Below are 21,324 nucleotides of genomic sequence, written 5' to 3'. Positions count from 1 at the left end.
CTGCAAATTTTCAGACACAAAGCAACATTTACCATGCAGTAAATATTAGAAATATGGCAGCTGAAGCCCAGGTGCAGAAATATTGCGTGGCAACTTTACAGAGCCGGGTCACTGGAATGGGCTACAAACTTTAAGGCGCAACACAGAATTTATTCTGCAGAAGACATTATACATTTTGCAGCTCAATTGAAGAAACATTTACAGTGCTAAAAATAGGCCAGGGGAGGTGTCAGAGTCTGGTGATTGTGACAGATATACATTTTATGACTCTTAAAATTGTAGTCTTTGTGCATGAACAGCAGGATTTTTCTTCTCATTGGTAATCCAATTTATTTTAGTTTTATTTTAATAAAGCCGAGCCTCTGTATAACAAAAATCTCCTGCTGCTCTAAAGGCCCTCTCAGACATCATACTGGCTGTAGGGCAAGCCACTAGCTCCAGCTCATACAAGCTCTGACCAGTGGTCCAGCCTGGACACTCAAAAGCCCATGAGGTCCTCACTTCTGAGAGTGTCTACCTCAACCCTGGAACCAATGCAGTCAGCAAACATGTGGACAGGAGCCACCCATGACTGCTGCCTGCAGCTGGGCCTGGAGGTTATAAAAAAAAAATGTCTGTAAACTGGCATCAATGCAGCCACTGCCACCACTATTCTTCTTTTTAAAACACGTTGGTCATCAGAGGGGATCCTGCCATGATCAGGAAATGAGGCAAAGAGGTTCTTATGCAGCAACTCCTTAAAGTGCAGCATTTTGGGCCCCTTCTGGGATAGTGGTAGTATAAAGGCCATTTTACCCTTATATAGATGATCTTAGCTGTGTAATAATGACATTTGTGTAACAGAGAGTCTAGTAGACACTGCAATAGATGAAGGGGGGTTGCTTGGCATCCAAAATGCATTGCTTTCTTGTTGTTATATGCCTGGCATTCATGGATTAATAAATTCCTACTCGGGCTCTCATCATGTGTGTTTGGCGTTCCTTCATGTTGAAATGCAACTAGACAACTGGTGCCAAATCTGAGAAACCACAGCACATTGATCTAATAACACCACAGCCTTAAAATCCAACTATAAATTATTATTGTGGTGTACACGGTCCCCCAAAGATTGGCTAAATTCACCCCTGCTATGCCTGACAAATGTTTCCTTGACTGCCAAACGCCTGGGACCCTCTTGCATATCTAGTGAGACTACCCTAAAATTAAGCATTTTGGGGAGGGAGTCTACCTAACAATGTATACTGTACCTTCCCATATGGAAGAAAAATGTATTTCCAATATATGAGGGGAAAAATATTTTGAAATATATTGAATATGGCCAAAATTGTAGCATTTCAAATATATTTGCACTAAAAATTGTAGAAATATATTGAATATGGCCAAAATTGTAGCATTGCAAATATATTTCCAATATATTTTGGAAAAATTTAAAATGTTTCAATTAATTAAATATTTGTAATATATTTTTCTTCCATGTGGGTTGCTAGGCAAGGGTATACTCAAGTCACCAAAGGGGGCTTTATTGAGCCTAAAATGACTGAACTGTACTACTAGACAGTTTTGCCTCTGGACATTTTTGTTTACGGCAGGTAGACAGACATTGGTGAAAGTGTGGTGGTCTTCCACACCAACAATTGCCCAGGTGAAACAGAAAATTACATGGTACATAACATGGTACAGGTATGTGTCTTTGCCTGTGCAAGCAGTGCATTGTGGGTAGGTGGTCCACGAGTAGTTAAAAATTTAGTTAAACTTTTGGAGATAATAATAATTCATATTTGTATTTTATTTTATTTTTTATTATTAGTTTTGTTAAATGAGAAGCTAGACTATGTAAACTGTCAACACACAATTATTTTCTTTTCATACACCATACTAGAACTAAACATGACATCTCTATACACAAAACAAAAATATACCAAAATTCCTGAGATGTACGAGTGTATCTGTTGACCTTATGTTGGATTCTACCATCTATAAATACAATCTCAGTTAATTGTTTATCATCTAAAGCTTTGATATGTAGCAGTAATGAGTTTTCTACATTTCCTTCCCTAGACTTGGATGGGAAAATGTTCGTCTTCCCCAAAGAAACCAACACAGCTCATGTCATTCTAAGACCTACAATTACAGAGCCATTGCAGGAAGTCAGCGTCTGCCTACGTACCTACAGTGAACTTTCACGCCAGTATTCTCTCTTCTCTTTAGCTACTCCAACATACAGAGATGCTTTTCTAATCAGGTTCCAGGCTCCAACCACCTACACTGTATACATAAACCAAGGAAGCAGTGTTTTCGCAAGAGACTCGGAGCCAGCAGACTGGAGCCATACCTGTGTGTCCTGGGATTCGGACACAGGGGTAGTCAATCTTTGGGCCAATGGGAAGATCTCCACCAAAGGATTTAACAGGAGAGAGAATTCTGTTGCAGCTGAAAGCAGCATTGTTCTGGGACAAGAACAAGATTCTTATGGTGGAGGGTTTGTCACTTCTCAGTCACTGGTGGGAGAAATCAGTGATGTCCACATGTGGGATTATGTCCTGACTCCAGAAGACATCAAGAAGATCATCTCTGGTGATCTCCATGGAAATGTCATTAATTGGAAGTCTCTACTCTATGAAATGAAGGGGGATGTTCTTCTCCAGCCAATACATTTGCGTAAGTCTGCCATCTTAACTACATATACACTTTAATTATAATGATCCTCCAACATCCAGTACAGAATAACTCCAAAAATGATGATTTATTTGTCTTGCACATCAACAATGACAATGGCATTTATAAATGAAAAACAAGGAATCCATGTTCTTATGGAGTAACTAGAACAATCAAAAGTTGTTAACTAGATTCCGAATAATGAGAGATTTCTGAGGGCTAAAATAAAAGTTTTTTCTTGTGATTTCATCATTTTGCTAAAATCTTTTTCTCAACTCAAAACAAAACACTGTTAATAAAAGATACAAAACAAGATACTGTAAGGGGTTAGCTCGGTAGCGGGTGTGGGTGACCCCCTGGGTGGGCTCGTTACACAGAGAGACAGCCGAGGAGTGGTTGAAAACAACGGTCTATGGTTTATTCTTCCAATTTGCTGGAAACAAGTGCAAGCATCCAAACAGCATAAATCAAACAAAACATAAAATAAACCCTGGCCACTTGGGGCGTCTACCTTCACAACACAGGAACCTACCTATGGAGTCTGTCACAACCTACTGCTGGGTAGACACCGCTGTTCATACAGCAGAAAACCAATAGTCTATTTGTTTTTCTTTTCACACAGAAAAAGTCAACACCACCTCACCTTCAGAAGTCTTTCTCAGCTCACTGCTCTCCTTATCGCAAAAAGCCTCAGGATGCAGCAATCAGTAGTCATCCTCTGGATAAGTTATAGAGGCCTTAATTGCCTCATTCTGAATAGCTGAAGCTTTCCAACGTCCTTAAACCTTTCTGGCTAACTCCGCAGCCGACACCTGATAGTAATTGGTGAATTGTCTAAACAAGGCAGAAATGTATCTCCCGTCTGTGACAACACCCACAGATTTACCTGACTTCCTGTCACAATACATCATATAATCTCTATACAAACTCCATTCTTTCTGTGTCTGCTCCCTGGTTTAACAGCTGAAATCTAAAAGGTTAAAGGCGTTACTATCAAAGGTGCAATTGTCCTTCAATGTTTGATGGTGACCTGCAAGCTTTAATATACTAATGAAAGGTACTGATATAATTATTAATAATACATTTGTAGTGCTGCCCTCGAAGGAGCTGCTGGTTACGATGGGGTCCTCTGTTCCTGCCTTCAATCTTCTCAAGGACCTCAGCCCCTTTGACACACCAGGCTGATTAAACAAACGCACATTATCGCAGGAAATCACTGACAGTGAATCTAAGAACCCAGCAATAATGACATTTTAAAGAACACAAGCACCAGATCAATTAGTAAAAAAACTTAACATATTGTTGTCCAACAAAGTTAGTAACAAGTATGCAGAGATAAAGGGTAAAATGAATAATAACGGTGATAATACACTTAGTATACAGGACAATTCACAATAACTACAAGGCGTAGGATGACACTTGCCACCCAGATCAGCATGAACAGTAACAATGCCACCTGAAGTGCAGAAGTGGACTGTAATCAGACTTGAGCTATAAACCACTGGAGCTATACTGACAGGAAGCATGGTGGCTATGGTAGGCCTAAGACAATCTTCTAAGCACTTTCAGAGCTTGAGAGGTCAAGAATGGGTCAAAGGAGACAGGATGGGATTTGTGGGCAGGTTATGTGACAGGGAAAGTCCTCAAGATGTTTCTTCTTCCAGCTACCGTGGGGGCCCTTTAAGAAGCGTTGGTGCACTTAGTCACAGTCACGATGAACCTGCATGCAGCTAAGGTATACTATAGGGGTGGTATAGTCTTTGCACATTTGCAATGTAGATGTGGGACAAGCACCAGGTAAAAGTGGGTCAGATGCAGTGACAGTTCAGTGTAGAGTTGGTCGGGGTGCACTTTAGGTCTGGCATAAATGCAGTATAAGCTGGCTGTACGTGCCATCCATTTCTCAGTAAATTATTTCTGTTAGCAATGTCAGTAATGGACTGATGGTTCTTTTTCCCCAGTCTAAAAGGTACAGCTGTAGGTGTCCACAGTGGAAGAGACTCCCTCTGCCCCTCCCTGAAGCCTCCAGCAAACGGCCGGGATTGCAGGTGGTGGTAGATGAATGCTCTGATCTCCTTGTAGCAGTGATGTAGATGCTGCTAGTACCTGGCTTCACATTCATGAATGTGGCAGCCAGATTTTTTCCTGATTATCTTAGGACTCCTATACTTCTATAACAGAGACCTCTGCTTTTATTAAAATGTGAGCAGAACATTTGGAGAGAAGTCATATCCTTCATCTGAGAGGATGGAAACTGTAAGCTGCCAATGTACATTAGTTTCTGAATCCAAACCAAATATTTAGAAACACAATGAAATGGAATCTACTGATCTCTGAGATATATGAGGGGATCTTTCATTATTCTAAGTTCTACTGTCTATAAATAAATTCTGATTTTATTGTTTAGCGTCTAAAGCTTTAATACGTAGCAATAATGAATTTGTGTGTTTTCTTCCCTAGACATGGAGGGCAAAGTCTTCGTCTTCCCCCGTGAAGCCAATACATCTCATGTCATTCTAAGACCTACAATCACAAGGCCATTGCAGAAAGTCAGCATCTGTCTACACTCTTATTCGGATCTTTCCCGTCCCTATACGGTCTTCTCTCTAGGTTCTCCTGGGGGGGAAAATGCCTTTCTAATCAAAATACAACCTCCACACACATGTTCTGTATATATCAATCAAGAAGTAACTAGTTTTAGGATAGACTCTGAGTCTTTGAGACACACCTGTGTGACCTGGGATGCCGACACTGGAGTGGTCCAACTTTGGGTCAATGGGAAACTCTACCCGGAAGGAGTCTCCATGAAAGGATCTTCAATAGCAGCTGAAACCAGCATTGTTCTGGGGCAGGAGCAAGACTCTTTTGATGCTTCTCGGTCAATGGTTGGTGAAATAGGTGACGTCCACATGTGGGATTATGTCCTGACTCCAGAAGACATCAATAATGTCATCACTGGTGATCTCCATGGAAATGTCATTAACTGGCTATCTCTACACTATGAAATCAAAGGGGATGTTCTTGTCCAGCTTAAACATCAGCGTAAGTCTGTCATCCGTCTATATACAGCTTTTTAATTAATAAGATTATCCAACTGTCAGTATATAATTACATTGAAAAAAATGATATATTCCTCATGCCCATGAATAATCAGAGGTGACAATTATAAGGGGAATATTACCCAAATAAGATCCAACCTTCTCATGGAATAACTAGAACAAAGGAAAATTGTTAATAAGATTCCTAATTATAAAAACACTCTCTTTTGATCTCATAATCTGTTTACAATTTTTTTTTCTTTAAAAGAAAACACATTATACTGAACTATACATAGGGATGAGGTTCAGACTGATCAGATCAGACTGTCAGTTATGCCCAGCTTGTCTCAATGTAGATGCTGCAGTAATATGTATACATTCCCTGTGCGCCGGGAAGACGTCTGTGTGGACGTATCACATAGGGCGGAGCTTTAGGGGTAACGTCATCACGCTTGCCAGTTGTTCTGATCGGCGTGGCTCTTACATGCATGTTTTTAAATACACTTGAGTGTATCCTTTGCCTAATTTAATAAAGTGATTTTAAAAGATACTACACTATGAATGCCCTTTCTGTCTATTCAGCATTGTGCTACTTTAACTGGCAACACTCTACCCAAATTAAATTTATATATATATATTAGCACACAAATAGAGCTTTCTTTTAGTGGTATTTGATCACCACTGAGTTTTTTATTTTTTTATTATATAATCAAAAATTTTGAAAAAAAAACCTAGTTTTTCTTAGTTTCTGTTTTAGAATTTTACAAATAAATAATCTTTCTTCATACATTTTGACCAAAATGTAGTCTTCTCAGCTTTTTTGGTAAAATAGCCCAAATTAGTGTATATTATTTAGTCTGTGTGAAATTTATAATCACAAACTACGGCATAGAGATTTGAGATTTGAACATTGTTTAATCCTGATGTATTTAATTTCTTAAGGCCCTAAAATGGCAGGACAGTACAAATACCCCCTAAATATCCCCTTTTTGGAAAGTAGACAGTCTGAGGTATTTAGTAAGGAGCATGGAAACATATTTTGTCACAATTTTTTTTTTCTAGTGCAGTACAGGTGTGGTGATGATCAGGAATACCGATTGATGACAGTATGTAAAAATAAATAAAAAAATATTTTTTTTTATACACTTAAAATAAATAATATATATATATATATATATATATATATATATATATATATATATATATATATATATATATATATATACAGCATATAAACACACACACACACATATACATATGTAATGTATGTACTGTATATTATATGTATATATATATATATATATATATATATATATATATATATATATATACATACATTATCTCACAAAAATAAGTACACCCCTCACATTTTTGTAAATATTTGATTATATCTTTTCATGTGACTACATTGTAGCAATGTGTCATTTCTACAGTGTTAAGTAGTGAGTGTACAGCTTGTATAACAGTGTAAATTTGCTGTCCCCTCAAAATAACTCAACCCACAGCTATTAATGTCTAAACCGCCAGCAACAAAAGTGAGTACAGCACTAAGTCAAAATGTCTAAATTGGGCCCAATTAGCCATTTTCCCTCCCTGGTGTCATGTGACTCATTAGTGTTACAAGGTCTCAGGTGTGAATGGGGAGCAGGTGTGTTAAATTTGGTGTTATCGCTCTCACTCTCTCATACTGGTCACTGGAAGTTCAACATGGCACCTCATGGCCAAGAACTCTCTGAGGATCTGAAAAAAAGAATTGTTGCTCTACATAAAGATGGCCTAGGCTAGAAGAAGATTGCCAAAACCCTATAGAAAATGTATGGAAGGAGATGAAACTTCGAATTGCCGAGCAACAGCCAAGAACCCTAAGGATTTAGAGAAGATTTCTAAAGAAGAGTGGACCAAAATCCCTCCTGAGATGTGTGCAAACCTGGTCACTAACTACAAGAAACGTCTGACCTCTGTGCTTGCCAACAAGGGTTTCTTCCAACAAGTACTGTTTTGCTTGGGGATCAAATGCTTATTTTACTTACTGAACTGCAACTTAATTTATAACATTTGTATCATGTGTTTTTCTGGATTTGTGGTTGCTATTCTGTCTCTATCATTAAGACCCAGTTCACACTGGGGCGACTTGTCAGGCAACTTGGTTGCCTGACAAGTCGCCTTGGGTCGCCTGCCATAGATTAGCACAGGACCCGTTCTAATAGGAGCAACACAAGTCGCTCCGACTTAGAAAAAGGGTCCTGTACTACTTTGGGGCAACCTGGAGCGACTTGCATTGACTTCAATGATATGAAGTCCGTGCATGTCGCTCCGAGGTCGCGGTGCACGCTGTGGTCGCCCCGGCAAGTCGGGTCGCCCCAGTGTGAACGGGGTCTTAAAAAACACCCATGATAAAAATGATTGACTCTTCATTTCCTTTAAGTGGGCAAACTTACAAAATCTGCAGGGCATCAAATAATTGTTTCCTCCACTGTAATATTATTTTTTTTCTTTTTTATAATTTTTTTCTTTTTTTACATTTTTTTTACAAGTTGATCATTGAGGAATAATGAACCAAGTGTTCAAAAGTACATGGATGGTATCCGGATTTATACCAAAATCATATGCATTCAGTCCAAAACAAAAGTGCAAAAACTGTGAAAAAGTCTTTCTTTTCAAATTGGAGTGAAGGTGAGGGAGTGTTGGGAGGTGGGTGGGGCCTCGTCCCAAAAAAAGATCCAAAGTGATTCTCGGTGACCTGATATACACATGTGGACACCCAGTGTTAGGAGTGGACTCTTACCACAATGTGGAGAGATGTGAGCATGTACTTAGTTGTGTCTAGAAGTCCCCAACTGATCAAGCTGGCAGGGATGGCTCTCGGAATGGACCGGAACAATCAGCTGCTTCCGAAGTGGGGAGGGATCTGTAGGCTTCCAAGCAGGGGGAGATGCCAAGACAGAGCAACCCAGAGAAAAGAAGAGGACTATAGTGCATTACCTTCAACTTTAATGATAAAACGAATGAGGGTACACTTACACATTCCAGACGAACAAACAGCAAATACAGGGCGGTCGCGGGTGTCTGCAGTACAAACCGGGACCTATGACAGCACGGCTGGCTCCCCCCGACGCGTTTCCACTAACAAGTCGGCTTCTGGGATTGGAGCTGCAATCAAGAGCTCCAATCCCAGAAGCCGACTTGTTAGTGGAAACGCGTCGGGGGGAGCCAGCCGTGCTGTCATAGGTCCCGGTTTGTACTGCAGACACCCGCGACCGCCCTGTATTTGCTGTTTGTTCGTCTGGAATGTGTAAGTGTACCCTCATTCGTTTTATCATTAAAGTTGAAGGTAATGCACTATAGTCCTCTTCTTTTCTCTGGGTTGCTCTGTCTTGGCATCTCCCCCTGCTTGGAAGCCTACAGATCCCTCCCCACTTCGGAAGCAGCTGATTGTTCCGGTCCATTCCGAGAGCCATCCCTGCCAGCTTGATCAGTTGGGGACTTCTAGACACAACTAAGTACATGCTCACATCTCTCCACATTGTGGTAAGAGTCCACTCCTAACACTGGGTGTCCACATGTGTATATCAGGTCACTGAGAATCACTTTGGATCTTTTTTTGGGACGAGGCCCCACCCACCTCCCAACACTCCCTCACCTTCACTCCAATTTGAAAAGAAAGACTTTTTCACAGTTTTTGCACTTTTGTTTTGGACTGAATGCATATGATTTTGGTATAAATCCGGATACCATCCATGTACTTTTGAACACTTGGTTCATTATTTGTTTAGCGCACTTTGGTAATGTTTTCTATATTGCCATCCTCTCACGTTTAATTCAAATTTCAGTGCTGCTTTCACTTCACTTCTCATCACTTCAGGACCGCGCACCTATTTTCTTTCACAAGTTGATCATTGTCACCATAGTGATACTGTTGGGAGTGATCAGGGATTTTTTTTTTTTTTTTTTTTTTGTGATTGCTTGTTGACCATAGTGATGGTCACTGTAACAGAAATAGTTTGAACTGTATTCATTTGTGACTTATTGTTTACCATTGTGATGCTTTGATTGGCCACAGCTATGGTACAGGATGCTGTGATTGGGCCAGGTAAAATATGATTACTGGTGATCAGTTACAGATCACACAGTAGTAAATGATGTCATGAGTAGATTCATGTTTTACATATTTATACACAAAACCAAATGGGAATTTTATTATATTTCTTAAATTTGTTAGTGGATCTAGTTTTTTTTTTTAACTTTAGATTCTAGCTTTCATTAATAGATTCTAACTTTTTTGTTCTGAACCTAAAACTTTGAAAAGTATCAGTAATTCGTTTTTTCTGTTTTCTTTCCTAGAATTGGAGGGTAAAATCTTCGTCTTCCCCAAAGAAACTGACACAGCTCATGTCATTATAAGACCCACAATTATGAAGCCATTGTGGAAAGCCACCGTCTGCTTACGTTCCTACAGTGAGCTTTCCCGCCAATATTCTTTGTTCTCTATGGCTACTCCAAGATACTCCGATGCCTTTCATATCTACTTAGAGCCTCCATACACCTACAAGGTGTTCATAAATAGCGTAGGGGCCAGTTTTGCACCAAACTGGAAGTCTTTTTACTGGAGGCACATCTGTGTGACCTGGGACTCCAGCTATGCAGGGGCCTATCTTTGGCTGAATGGAAAGCTCTCCTCCGAAAGGGGCTACATTAGACAAAATAACAATTATGCTTATTATATCGATGCTGAAAGCAGCATTGTTCTGGGACAGGACCAAGATTCTTTTGGTGGAAAGTTTGATGCTTTTCAGTCATTGGTTGGTGAAATAAGTGACGTCCACATATGGGATTATGTCCTGACTCAGAAAGATATCCAGAAGGTCCTCTCTGGTGATCTCCATGGAAATATCATTAATTGGAAGTCTTTACGTTTTGAAATTAAAGGGGAAGTTTTCGTCAAGCCTGAACCTCATCGTAAGTCTGTCATCTTCATATATACACGTTATTAATTAATAAGACTCTTCAGATTTGCATCTAATGCAAATCTTTTAAATCTCAAACATCTTTACTCACTATCGGCGTGCCCCAGGGTTCTGTTCTGGGGCCCCTTCTATTCATAATTTATCTTCTTCCTTTTGATCTCATATTTGTAAATTTAACATCCATTTCCATTGCTATGTGGATGACACCCAGCTCTACCTGTCCACTTAATAGAAATGAGCGAACAGTTTGAGCCATGCAAAAGTTGGGCCCGAACTTCGCCTCCACCTCTGTGAACATCCAAAATTGCAGGTAGCTCGGCGGGATGTTTGCCTGCTAAGCAACCCACAATGCACTGCGCACTTCAGAGTGCATTCTAGGGCCATAATTGCATGAAGCCTTGCACCTGTCAGGTGCCAATTAGAACTCTCAGAGCCCTGACTTGACAGAGTGATGATTACTTTCTCCAATCATGGCTCATTGCTCATAGTCCCACCCCCACACTATAAAAGGTAACTTTCCATAGAAATCTCTTGTAGTGTACAGGAGTATAGGAGATAGATAGAGCAGGGCTCAGTTTGCTACAAGCAGCTAGTGTTTCCCATGCCTGTCCCCTTTTTTCAAATTGTCAGCCGCAGTTTTTCTGACTACAAAGCTGGTGTTCCTCCTTTTCGTGTTTTTGTTTATAGTTTTTAAATTTTTGTCAGCATCAATCCTAAATTTAAAGTGCACCAAACACCACTTTTCCCACCCATTTCCCAGTATCTATAAAATATAGGTAATAACCCCCCCCCCCCCCAATTATGTCTTGGAGGCCAACAAGGAGAGGCAGACATCCCCATGCCACTATGAGGAGGCCATCTGTCAGAGCGGCTTATTTTGTCACCCTGTGCATAGTAACTCCTGCCATAGCCCCAGCACCATGCGTAGAGGAGTCAGCTGAATTTTTTGAACATGGAGGCAGCCACTTGCTTCTTGAGGATGCACAGACATTACTTGATTCTGATGTTGGAGGTAGGAACATGAGCCTACAGGGAGGGGAGGAACACTAATGAACAACAAATTTGCAGTTATGTTCCTCCAGCCGCTAGATATTGCCAAGTTGGTTCCAATAATGATGAAGATGGAGGGAATGATGATGTTACTGATGCGACTTGGGTGCCTGATAGAGCAGAGGAGAAAATTGATAGGGATAAACAGCCCCAACAAGGCAGGATGACTCCTGAGCCAGCCATCATGGAACAGTAGAGAGCAAGGCCAGTTCTTGCTTTAATCAAGAGTACCTCTATAGGGTTACGGTGTGAAGGCACCACCAACACCCAAAGCCCAATTTTTCCACACATAAATTGTGGCCTCATCATACAGACTGGCTCCCCAAGCCAGATATCAGTTTTGCTACAGTAGGTTCTATACACCGTACAGATGTGCCACTTTACAGGCAGAATAAAGGGACCCCCAGGCACTATATTTAAAGGAATTTTTAATTTTTATTGTTTCACTTTAAGCATCAGTAAATCACTGCTCATTTAAAAAAGATGTTTTTTACAAACTTTTTATTCATTGATACATGTCCCCCAGGGCAGTACCCAGACGCTCTTTACCCTTTGTACTAGAGATAGATCGATATGTTTTTTCAGGGCCGATACTGATACCGATATTTTGGTCACACCATATCGGTATCGGCCGATATGGGCCGATATTTTGTACATTTAAAGGTTTTGAAAAATAAAGACAATTTTTGACACAAATCTGTTACTGAACATGTTAATTTTTGTTTAATGCTTAATGGCTGGCTGGCACCCTGTGGTGGATGGCTGGCTGGCTGGAACCCTGTGGTGGGTGGCTGGCTGGCACCCTGTGGTGGTGGCTGGCTGGCTGGCACCCTGTGGTGGGTGGCTGACTGGCACCCTGTGGTAGATGGCTGGCTGGCACAGGGCCTGTGGCTGGCTGGTACAGGGCCCGTGGGTGGCTGGGTGGCTGGCTGGCTGGCACCCTGTCTGTGGGTGGCTGGCTGTCTGGCACCCTGTCTGTGGGTAGCTGGCTGTCTGGCACCCTGTCTGTGGGTGGCTGGTTGCCTGGCACCCTGTGGTGGGTGGCTGGCTAGCACCCTGTGTTGGGTGGCTGGCTGGCACAGGGGCTGTGGGTGGCTGGCTGGTACAGGGCCTGTGGATGGCTGTCTGGCTGGTACAGTGCCTGTGACTGGCTGGTACAGGGCCTGTGGGTGGCTAGCTGGCTGGTACAGAGCCTGTGGGTGGCTGGCTGGCTGGCACCCTGTGGTGGATGTCTGGCACCCTGTGGTGGATGGCTGACTGGCACCCTGTGGTGGATGGCTGGATGGCTGGCACCCTTGCCGATAATCAGTCTATCCCCACTTTGTACACCCAATAACTTGCATCTAAGTCCTCAAAATTTCCTCTTGATTTTTCCAGTTCAGGTCCCATAGACTTCAATGGGGTTCATTTATCAGGTCCAAACTTTTGCAATGTTCAAGAGTTCTGGCGCAAGCTGAACAGGGGGCCGGTTGGTCCAACTCTAGTGGGGGGAGAGGCTTATAGTAATTTCTAGTCAAAATTGCTGACTTAAAAATGTATGCAAAACATACAAAATTTGACCCAGTAGGCAAGTGCTTAATGCTATTTGGCAACCTTCAAAAATGAGCCTACTAAAAAAATGTACTATATCATTTTTACTGACATATTAATGAATATGTGTCACGCTTACCCCTAACACAGGTGGTCAGACACTATAGCTGGCTTATGTGTTCTTCACCTTTATGATGAAAATTGCAGCGCTAAATACATGAAGTTCAAAGTAAATTGAAGTAATATCCAAAGAAATGTGATTGTTTGGATGAATATCCACCTAGTGCACCTCCACCGTTATAATAAACAGGATGTGAGCTTACCAGATCTCTAGACTTCACCGCATAGGATTCTAGACAAGCGTTTAAATAATGATCCAGCACTCACTGCGAATCCCTCAGTGGTTAGACCGGCAAGGAAGGTAACATCCCAAACAAATCCCAGGTGCTCCTCAGACATGTTCAATAAGGAAGAAATAGGGGGTCCACATAGTGTAAAACACTATTAATTTGAAAAAAGGTTGCTGAACACTTACAGCAATCCAGTGAATATTCAGCTGCTACAATGGTGGTTCCCAGGATAAAAATGACTTGTATACAAGCTCAGTTGGCTTGGTTAGCTCAGAAATAGACTACGTCCTATGTGTTTCATCATACATGACATCATCGGGGACATAAAGTCTATGTCCACTTCCACGTAGGGTTGCCATATTATCCCTTTAAACCAGGACACATATTAATTACACAGGTTCTGTGGCTGATTACGGTGGTAATTAAACTCACTTGGTGCCTTCTGTGCATTATATCAGCCTCAGACAGGGTGAGCGCAGCTGTCTCTGATAAGCAAATTCCACGTGTTATCAATATGGGTGCCATTCTACCAAGCCTCGTTCCGTGGATGGGAACCCTTGGATAGCCAAGCCTCTTTTTGAATAAAGATTGTCTCAAGGAACGAAACAGACCTTGTTTAAAAATTAAAATGACTGCTCTGAGACCTGTATAGATGGCCAAGCCTTGCTTTGAAACCAAGATGGCCACATCAAGATCCGAGTAGAAAACCAAGCCTCGGGTTGGTGACCAGTGGACGGCCAAGCCTCTCTTTGAAAAAAAGATGGCCACTGTTCTATCAGAATACTGTTACCTATCAGATTCTGCAACCGGAAGTGACGTTCAGATGAGAACAACTTACTGCTCATGCGCCATGCACTCCAACATGGCCGCTATGCGTTCCGATAGGTTTCCTAATGTGACAAAACATGAAGCAGCAGCGGGCATCTTCTTACACCCACGCAAGTCTTGAATATTACTTATTTTTTTGCAGTAAACTCACCTTTTATGCTGAAACTGCGATCGACTGAAAAGGGTATATTTCACTATATCATCAGTTCGTCGCTGAGCAGTGCGTGGTGTACCAAGATGGCCATCGCCACCTTCTGCCTGCAGGTTACTCACTATATTTACTATATTACAATAATAATAGAAATGTAATACCGTTGTTCAGTCTACAAGGTGAGTTTACTGCTAAAATAAATGTAAAATTTAAGACTTGCGTGGCTGTAAGAAGATGCTTCGTGTTCTGCCACATTAGGAAACCTATTGGAATGCATAGCCGCCATGTTGGAATGCATGGCGCATGCAAAGTAAGTTGTTCACTTAACCACAGAACACCACATCAAAAATCTAAGTAGAAAACCAAGCCTCGGTTTGGCATTTAGTAGATGGCCAAACCTCAATCTCAAGACAGCAAATGTTGGCTTTATAACTGGATCCTACATAAAAAAGCAGTCATTGTATAAAATAAATAAATGACAAAAAAAAAAAAACATTAAATAAAAGGCCGAAATGCCAAGTATTGTATAATAAACAATCTCTACATATTATAATTCTGAGAAAGATGTGGCTGCCCTCTTCCGGCCCAAGACGGTATTACAATACATAATAGGCAATACAGTAATCACGCAATGTGACTGGAATAATTAAGGGTAATCAGGAAACAAAAAAATGAAAAACAATGAACACTAACCACCTGCTCAAATTAAATGAACAGACATAACCATTAAAATGTCTAATAAATAGGAACTCTAAAATTATTAGGAATTATAAATAAAAGCATGTATGTCCCAATCTACATTCATACAATGAGGGGCAAATTACTTCAATTCATAGATCCATTTGACCACTAATTGGGACACGCCCCTTCTGCTGGATCTTCCCCTCCATGGTGGTATGTATTTATCTGTTGCCACCAAAAAGGTTCCCCGAGGGTTAATATGCTCATTTGTTCGTATTGAGAACGTTCTTGTTGTCCTACCCACATACTGCTTCCCACATGGACAAGTGATGAGATAAACCACATTCTTTGTGGTACATGTGATGAAGTGTTTGATAGGATAAGTCCTGCCAGTTACATTGGAAGTGAAAGTGCAACTCTTTTGTTTGCCATCTTTATTATTTTTACAGACTGCTCTTACAAGGGTAATAACCCACCAAGTTGTGAAAAAAAGATATTCGTTGGGGTGGATTTAATATATTAGGGTCTAAACTGTTCTTCAAGGGAGGTAACCCCCTGAAAACAAACCCTATTTTTTTAGGGAGAATAGGGCCCAATATGCTGTTGTTCCTTAAAACGGACCAGTGTTTCTTACAGATCTTTTTGAGTTCATAATGCTGCCAAGAAAAGGTGGTAATAAAAGACCATTTGAAATCTTGATTTGCATTGGACTTAGTCTTATTTAATAATAGAGAATCTCAATTAAGACTATGAACCCGATCCATTTCATTATCCAGAGTGGCTGCATTGTAGCCTTTTTCTATAAATCTATTCCTTAGATAGGGTGCCTGTATATCATAGTTGCTAACGGTTGTGCAATTACGCCTAAGTCTGACACATTGGTTTCGAGGCACTGATTTGAGCCAGGACCTATGATGACAGCTATCCATTGGTATGTTTGAATTCCAATCTGTTGTTTTGAAAAACTTGCTCGTAATAAGCCTATTGTTCTCTAGCCTGATTTCAGGATCCAAGAAATGAATCTTTTCTCAATCTACCTCATAGGAGAGGACAATACCCGATCATTGGAATTCAAGAACTTCATATATTGATTCAGGGACTCACGATTCCCCCTCCAAAGAAGGAGGATGTCGTCTATATATCTCACCCATAGGGCAAACTCAGGGGGGACTACACGCATAGACGACATCCTCTTCCCATTTGGCCATGAAAAGGTTGGCTAAACTGGGGGCAAATTTAGCCCCCATGGCCACACCCTTCTGTTAAATGTAAATAAATTTAATTGAACCAAAAATAATTATGGGCGGTAGCAAAAGTGAGCAGCTCCTTGATGATGTTTTTTTGAATAGGAGGTATAGTATCTCACAAAGTGAGTACACCCCTCACATTTTTGTAAATATTTTATTATATCTTTTCATGTGACAACGCTGAAGAAATTACACTTTGCTACAATGTATAGTAGTGAGTGTACAGCTTGTATAACAGTGTAAATTTGCTGTTCCCTCAAAATAACTCAACACACAGCCATTAATGTCTAAGCCGCTGGCAACAAAAGTGAGTACACGCCTAAATGAAAATGTCCAAATTGAGCCCGAAGTGTCAATATTTTGTGTGGCCACCATAATTTTCCAGCACTGTCTTAACCCTCTTGGGCATGGAGTTCACCAGAGCTTCACAGGTTGCCACTGGAGTCCTCTTCCACTTCTCCAGGATGACATCACGGTGCTGGTGGATGTTAGAGACCTTGTGCTCCTCCATCTTAGGGTTTACATCTGGAGACATGCTTGGCCAGTCCATCACCTTTACCCTCAGCTTCTTTAGCAAGGCAGTGATCATCTTGCAGGTGTGTTTTGGGTCATTATCATGTTGGAATACTGCCCTGCGGCCCAGTCTCCGAAGAGAGGGGATCATGCTCTGCTTCAGTATTTCACAGTACATGTTGGCATTCATGGTTCCCTCAATGAACTGTAACTCCCCAGGGCCGGCAGCACTCATGCAGCCCAAGACCATGACACTCCCACCTCCATGCTTGACTGTAGGCAATACTCCCTTGCCTTTATACTCCTCCCCTTGTTGCCGCCACACACGCTTGACACTTTCTGAACCAAATAAGTTTATCTTGGTCTCATCAAACCACAGTGCCTGGTTCCAGTAATCCATGTCCTTAGTCTGCTTGTCTTCAGCAAACTATTTGCGGGCTTTCTTGTGCATCATCTTTAGAAGAGGCTTCCTTCTGGGATGACAGCCATGCAGCATACTTGACATGTACTGTGACACACTGAAGCAGAGCATGATCCCCTCCCTTAAAAGACTGAGCAACAGGGCAGTATTCCAACATGATAACGACCCTAAACACACCTCCAAGACGACCACTGCCTTGCTAAAGAAGCTGGGCAAGCATGTCTCCAGACCTAAACCCTATTGAGCATCTTTGGGGCATCCTCAATTGTAAGTTGGAAGAGCGCAAGGTCTCTAACATCCACTAGATCCATGATGGCATCATGTAGGAATGGAAGAGGACTCCAGTGACAACCTGTGAAGCTCTGGTGAGCTCAATGCCCAAGAGAGTTAAGGCATTGCTGGAAAATAATGGTGGGCAAACAAATATTGACACCTTGGGCCCAATTTGGCCATTTTCACTTAGGGGTGTACTCAGTTTTGTTTCCAGCGGTTTAGACAATAATGGCTGTGTGTTGAGGTATTTTGAGGGGACAGCAAATTTATTAACAATATAAAATGAGTTGGAATACATTATTACACTGGCATCATTAGAAAGCAGCATTTGAGGGACAGAGCTTTAAGCTACAAAAAAAAAAATATCTGTTGCTGGTAAAAGCAGCTGTAAAAATGCCCAGTGCACATGAGGAGCTTTCCCCCCGTCCGAGCTCAGGAGAAATATTCAACAAATGTGATAACCACTCTCCTCCCTCATTAGTGATGGATGAACATCGGCCGGGGCGGTTCGCAAACATTAGCCGCAAATTTTCTCAAATGTCCGCGAACCGCAAGTTCGCAGCGGGCCCCATTGACTTTAATGGGAGGCGAACTTTAAAAACATTTAGGTCATATTTGCAGCCACAAAATACTTACTAGCTGTGCAAAAATAGTCCCACCACATGGACAATGTCATAACAGAAGTATTGCAATTGGAAAAGTTGCCCTAAATTATTATTTTTTTTTACAACAAAAAAAATTTTTTTTTTTCCCTAAATCAGCCAGAACTGACAGCAGCCGGTAAATACATGTCAAATACCCGATGTAGTCGGGTCTAGGTGTTCCCTGATGCTGGACCTGGAGTACAGCTGTCGATGGGTCGGCTGAAAGAAGGATCTCATATCTGAAGTGACCAACACATCTTCAAACTGCCCTCTTCTTGCAGGCGCTGTTGGATTGCTACCCACAACTGTTTCTCTGTGAGTGGAAATTCCTCTGCCAGCGCATGCAAAAGCAGAATGCAGCATTTCTCGCTTCATCCCGCTTCAATCTGTGGTATTGGGGGGCCACTGGTTTATCACACCAGTTCTACAAAAAATTGGCCAGTAACTGTTGTCACTGTGTGTAGCACAGTTAACACAGCAAAAGAGGCCACTTTTGTGCAGGACTAAAATACACTGCTATAAAAGTATACTGTTAAATAACACCCCACTTCAATATGTGGTATTGGGGGTCACTGGTCTATCACACCAGTTGTACAAAACATTGGCCATTAACTGTTGTCACTGTGTGTAGCACAGTTAATGCAGCAAAAGAGGCAATATTGTTGCAGGACACAAATACACTTCTAAAAGTCTACTCAGATAACACCCCACTTCAAACTGTGGTATTGAGGGGCCACTGGTCTATCACACCAGTTATAATACTTTTTTTAAAGTGCTTTTGTCACTGTTTGTAGTATTGCTGCAGAAACGCTCAACACACCAGTCACAATGTTGCACAGTGTACAATACAAATCCACTATAATATGCTTTCTATATTAGAAAGTATATTATAAGTGTATTACACCCCTATATAGTGCACTGCACGCCAAAGAATAGTACGCCTATACCAAATACCAGTCCTTAAAAGGACTTTTGTGGACATTAACAGAGCGATTTGTGTCACTGACAATCTGTCCCTGGTGCACACAGCAAACCTCTCCCTACACTGACAAAAGAGACACTACACCTATACCAAATACCAGCCCTTAAAAGGACTTTTGTGGACCTTAACAGAGCGATTTGTGTGACTGACAATCTGTCCCTGGTGCACACAGCATACCTGTCCCTACACTGACAAAAAGCAGAATGTGAAATGGCCACCATGTCAGTTCTATTTATAGGGTAGGGGGTATGTTCATGTGCTGAAATGTCTCAATTGGCTGTCCCATTCCACCTGATGGCTGTGTCATGGGTCAAAGTTCTCCCCAATGTAAACTAATATGACCACCACGAACAACGCCTTATGTTCGCAAAATCGGCGGGCTGCAAACAAGCAAAGTTCGCCGCGATTTGACCGCCGGGCGAACCGCAAGGCCATCCCTATCCCTGATACCCCTGCTCACAAAGTCATTTGTGACAGGGCCCATCGGGTACCCAAACCTCCATATTTGTCTGATACTGTTCCTTGCAATGTATTTGCCAGGATTCATTCATTTGTTTCTCTTTAATGCTCTCCATTATTCTCAGGGGAATAAAGCTAGCAAGCAGCTAGCCAACTACCTTAGGAATAGGCAAGCTTATTCCAAGTTGAATGATTTGAAAGATACAGATGCCAAGATCAATGTGTTTTATCCTAAGGCAGTGGCGGCTGGTGCATTAGGGGCGCAAGGGCGCTGCCCCCCCTAGCCATGCGTCCGCCCCCATAATCTACATGCGGGGCACCGGACGCATGGAGTTCAATGGGGCTTTTTTATATTTTTTAAAAATTAGAGCCAGAGGCTCTAATAGGCTAAAAAAAAGGGTGGGCTCGGGGCACAGTGCACATAATTATGTAGATCTACGTGATTATGCGCAGCTGAGCAGCCCTGCCGCAGTAAATCAGCATGGGGTGATCGGCAATTGGTTAAACAGAGGTCAGGATGACCGGTTCTTTGGCTGAAAATGATAGGAGGGTTTACTTCCACTTTAAGCCTGATCAAGTTGGCTCTGTTAAAGGGAGGCAAGTACCGGATGGAACTCGTCGGATCTTTGATCTCATTAAGACGGTAAACCCATTTGACTGGGTGCACTGGGGCTACTTGAAAGCCATTTTGGTTTTGTGCATTCAGTTTTCTCAGCTCTTACTTCTAATCCTTCAGCCAGTGTTATTACGTCATTACGTCATGAGGGTCACTCATGACGTCATTACGTCAAATGTCTGAGGCAATTTAAATAGATCCTGACATCACTGGAATTAGGGTAGCCCAATACATACAGAAACTAGGCTTATTTGCCAACGATGTTGTCCTGACTGTTACAAATCCAGCTTCTTCCCTGGTGGCGGTACATAAGGTCTTGGATAAATTTAGTTCAGTTTCATTTAATTAATTGAATGTGTCTAAATCCTTGTGTCAGCCTATAGGTCTTGTCTCTCAAACCTTAGCATGTTTGAAATCGTTATAACCGTTTAAATGGGGGACCAGTAAAATGGCCGATTTCGGAATGAACCTTCCTTTATCAGCTGCAGTTTTTAAGGTTAACCTCCCCAGTCTTATTAACCCCTTCATTCCTAAGAGTAAAACAAATCTTAATGTCCAAGCACACTTGCCACTTTGACATGTGTTGGTAAAACCGTATATATATCATCACAACTTCTTCGTGCATCCAGGTGTATTTTACTGCATATTACTTATCCTTATTACGCTCCCCTTATGGTCGCAAGGGGGCCTTTTTTGTACAGGGTTTTTTGGGGATTATGCCCGCACAAGTTGGGATCGGTGCAGGGCAGGGTGGGGGGTTGGGGGTTTCAGGAATGTACAAATGTTTCTAGAACTGAGGGGTAAGCAGTGGCAGCCTATATAATTTTATCTTGAAAATATTATGACAGTAATTGCCACAAACAAAGGGACAATCAATAAAGCGACAATACAGTAAGTAGAGTGTAATCTGTAAAAGCTTGTA

The 21,324-nt window shown here is 41.6% G+C and overlaps 1 protein-coding gene across 2 annotated transcripts in view; it reads left to right on the top strand.

The window, feature by feature from the left end:
* LOC309554198 (uncharacterized protein) overlaps positions 1–21,324 on the top strand; it is a 328,195-nt gene that overhangs the window by 64,936 nt on the left and 241,935 nt on the right. The window contains exons 5-7 of one of the 2 annotated variants that reach the window (XM_082255832.1): positions 2,059–2,658; positions 5,116–5,697; positions 10,035–10,649. In XM_082255832.1, coding sequence (XP_082111958.1) covers positions 2,059–2,658; positions 5,116–5,697; positions 10,035–10,649 — 1,797 coding nt within the window. The remainder of the gene's footprint in view (positions 1–2,058; positions 2,659–5,115; positions 5,698–10,034; positions 10,650–21,324) is intronic. The other variant, XM_082255831.1, reaches the window with a different exon arrangement.

This window comes from Pelophylax lessonae, assembly GCF_965119305.1.
Source record: "Pelophylax lessonae genome assembly, chromosome: 4".
Classification (NCBI taxonomy): domain Eukaryota; kingdom Metazoa; phylum Chordata; class Amphibia; order Anura; family Ranidae; genus Pelophylax; species Pelophylax lessonae.
Note: the sequence above shows the minus strand (reverse complement) of the source record. Positions and strands in the feature narration are given on the sequence as shown.